Below are 3,990 nucleotides of genomic sequence, written 5' to 3' on the forward strand. Positions count from 1 at the left end.
ATTGATAGCTTGGAGGTATACCTTTTCTGAAATCTGCTTCTGTTTTTGTTTAAAACTTATTATTATGTTATCTGTCTTGACTTCCTACCCATTGAACCTGTAACTCTCCCTTACTGACCTTTCTACTGAGACTAGTCACGTAGGGTGGTCCAAGGTTGTCGACCTCGCGGGGCACAATAGTGCCTAGAATGGGTAAACAGTGCAATACAAAACAAGCACTTCAAATGTACAAACACATTGATCATTATTTGTCATTCATCAAGCTGAAACGTGCAAAAACCACCAAAAAAACTCACTAAATCGTGCAAAAATCTCACTATATATACACTTAGTGTAAGAGTTCAAACTTTTCATAACGAAAAAAATTTAGATTGTCACCGACACAACTTGCAGACATATTAAGCGGGCATTATGGTATGGTATCCCATATCCAGTCAAAAAATCTGTTTGAATTGGTCAGCTTTCTTTTTAAACTCATGTTTACAAAATAACTTGCTAATAACTGCAGATTGATTGATTACCGAATTTTACCAAATTTGGGGGATACAGGAGGATAATTACTAAATTTTTGTAATACTGTTTAGGGCTTTAGGCTGGTTGCAAAAAAGATCCGGCAGAAATTATATTCACTTAACATGCATAGCAAACCTAGGCTAATAGATTCTTTATTAGATTTTTAGTTTTCTATGAAGCCTATTTTATTAGCATGTATTCCCGACCAAAAAATTGGAAAGCCAGATAACAGTTTAGACTACCCAAGTACAACTTCGCTGGCTGTATTTATTTTGTTGGCTAGCTGTACACATAGTGCGTAGGCCTACTAGTAAATGGCAAAAAGTAATTGGATATCACAAGTGGACGTTAATAAATGGCATATACACAGCATAAAACATTAAGTCAGCTCAAAATGTTTCTAGATTTTAGCTCACAAGGGTTATATATACATTTCAGATATTAATATCATTTTTTATCATCTGTCAGAGCAACCTATACAATTTAATATTTATATTTTACTGAACAATTTATATTTCATTCCACTATGCAAAGTTTTCAAATGTTACAGCGTGAAGACGTATTTGAAGATTTTTGTCTGTAAGTCAAGTTCTTATTTTGATTTTAGAACCTGTAAAGTCCGTTTTAGTCTCCTGTGGCGAGTTTTTGTAAAATTAAAGTACTAATCTTACTCAAATCGGAATACACGTTGAAGACACGGAATTGATGCAAAAAACAGTTATTTGTGTATTTTGTCAAATTCAATCGCCCTTGTATAGTAGTATTATCTGTCAGGGTGGATTTACTGAAAAAAAAATTGTTTAACAACCAAATTATACAAATCGTGGTTTATTTATCCGAATTTGAGAAATTTGTCGTGAATCGGTTCCATCTTCTTGTGTATCTTCATATCTTCTCACTTTTTATTTTGGATTATTCAAATTGACATCAAGTATGACTTTACCATCCTGAAGATTCCGATACATCCAGAAATAAGGCATATCCAGGCAGATATCCAGCCAAAGACATAACTGTAACCCCAACTGACTCGAGTCGGTTGCACGTAATCACTATATAGACCAGTGTAACTTGACATTCCAGTGATCATAAACAAACCTATATAAAAAAAATAGAAAAAAGATAAATGTCAAAGCTGTAAAATTTTGAAAATAGAATTATTGGACACGAGGTGTACATATGGATCGTTTTGTTATTATGTTTTAGTTATTATTAGAATTCTTTTTCGCATTCATGTACTTGTTGTTATGAAAAAAATTCCAAGGCGGAAGCGCATGCGCATCGTTTAGGAAAACCAAGCTCAAGGTTCTCATTTCGGAATAAATACAATTAATATTGAAATTTCATTGCTGAAGATTTGTGGTTTATATAATACCAGACAAAAAAAGTTGCCTTCGTTTGATATAAGGGAAGTTATACACACTGGCCTCCCAAATCAGGGATCGTGACCTCGAACAAGGTCTGCGTGATAATTAGGTGGGGACACAAACAGGTAGTGGGGATGGTGGAGTCGCTCAGGCAATATAAAGGATGGATGTGGAAAAACATCTTATATTTAACAAACCATGTAGAATTTATTTGTTTGTACCATTGCTTATCGTGGCATCACATTTTGATTTTTTGCAAAGAAATTGCTTGTTGATGATTTGCACATAAATTCAGTAAAAAAAAGTATTTTCAAAAGCGTCTCATCTACGAGTGACGACTGCCTATAATGACCAAATGGGGGAAACATAATAAGTTTTAAAATAAAACTTGTATCTTACCTGCAATGATTCCAAGAAACCCTCCCATTATTTTGAAATCCTTTCTATTTTCTTTTAAATTTCTTAGGGAACAAACGATGGCTGCAATTAGGATGGCGCCACCAGTGCAAAGAAACGACAGAGCTAACTTATCTGCTGTCCATATGGTAACTGAAAATATTATATACATATATAACCTTCTATTAATGCTCTTCTGGATCACAAAATAGGTTTATTTTATGAAATTACAAAATATAATTTTTGTTATAAGTTAATATGTGCTATAAGCTATATCCAAGATATTTTTGAATTGTTTTCACAATGGTTTTATTCGTAACTCGGCCGTTACGTTGAGCATGGTTGAATGCCGAGAAAACTTTTTGCGCGAAAAACTTTTCTGGCCACGTGTCTCACTTTATATGCCCAATCCAACAATTGCTTTGAGTTTTATATTTATGTAATCCAGAATATATCATAAAATTCTATTTACTTACAAATATCATGGCCAAAATGAGCTCTTCGCACAAAATGTTTTCTCACTAAATCACTTCTACCTTTCAGCATTGAGCCATTCGCGCTTTCAATTTTAGCGTCTTATTTCATATTGTTAATACATGTTTCTATCTCTTGTAATTCGACTTAAAAAGAAATACACTTGCGATATACAGTTATTTATAAGTAGTACATTCGAAGTTTAATTTACCTTTCCCAGCGTGTCCATCATTAACACCATAAAACAATCCTCTTGCAAAAGCATCTTGAACATATATCCATCCTGGAGTTACCACTGCTAAAATATCGAAAACAAGACCAATGCATAGACCACTGAGACTTATTTTATGGAAGTTTCCCATTGAAAGTTCTTATGTTCGGAAATAAATCAAACAACAGACTGGAAAAGAGAAGTCAATATGATGACTTTATTTTGAATAAAAATGTGTGGAATTCCCAATAAAACAAATAGCCTCAATAAAAAACAAAGACAAAGAACGTAGATTTAAAGAATGAAAAGTCACCGAAAAATAAGATATTCAATAATTTTACAACCTTTCCAAATAAAGAAAACCTTCGTAAAAACAACTCTGCTGATATTGCATGCCGTACAGCCGTACAGTTGACAGCCTTGCCTATGTTAAAACCCCGATCCTTTAGGTCTATATAAAGCTTAGAAAACCACCTAAAATTCAGGATAATATTGCTGATTGAATCGTTCACTGATATCTAAGTTTAGTATCTGATATTATCGCTACCATTCTAATCCAAATCTCACTGTATTGTTCTCTAGTTTAATAAACAAACATCTCGGTATAACTTTGGCTGATGTTTACACTTTAGTAGAATTCACTATTTCACAATTCACAACTCAGTTATTATTGCTCGCTATTTTTAGAGATTAATATCACCAAAGACCAAGAAAATTACACTTTACAGTTAGTTATATATTAACCAGTACGTGTGGATTTTTTGTTTCATTTGTATAAATTAATTCCGAAGATTATGCGCCTTGTATAAAGTATATATCAATATAGAACGATGTAGTACTCGTACTCAAATATTTGATGTTTCCTAATCAGACTGCCAGTCAGACCGAGATACTAATATCGAGTAAATACTTAAATACCCAAGTGAGTTTGTATCACAAAATTTATGTTGAACGACTTCTGCCAAATACTATCTTCAGAATTATCAAGGTGATAGTAGTATATGAAGTAGACTACGTTGCGAATTGAAACGG

At 33.1% G+C, this 3,990-nt stretch overlaps 1 protein-coding gene across 1 annotated transcript; it reads right to left on the reverse strand.

Moving 5' to 3' along the window:
* Nucleotides 1–206: 206 nt before the first annotated feature.
* LOC120341547 (uncharacterized) lies at nt 207–3,255 on the reverse strand. Its single transcript, XM_039410080.2, has 3 exons — nt 2,959–3,255; nt 2,277–2,426; nt 207–1,608 (listed from the first exon to the last, which is right to left on the reverse strand). The coding sequence occupies exons 1-3, from the start codon at nt 3,107–3,109 to the stop codon at nt 1,430–1,432; spliced, it is 480 nt and encodes a 159-aa protein (XP_039266014.2). The 5' UTR covers nt 3,110–3,255; the 3' UTR covers nt 207–1,429.
* Nucleotides 3,256–3,990: the final 735 nt, after the last annotated feature.

The sequence above is a fragment of the Styela clava genome, chromosome 14, assembly GCF_964204865.1.
Source record: "Styela clava chromosome 14, kaStyClav1.hap1.2, whole genome shotgun sequence".
In the NCBI taxonomy this organism is placed as follows: Eukaryota; Metazoa; Chordata; class Ascidiacea; order Stolidobranchia; family Styelidae; genus Styela; species Styela clava.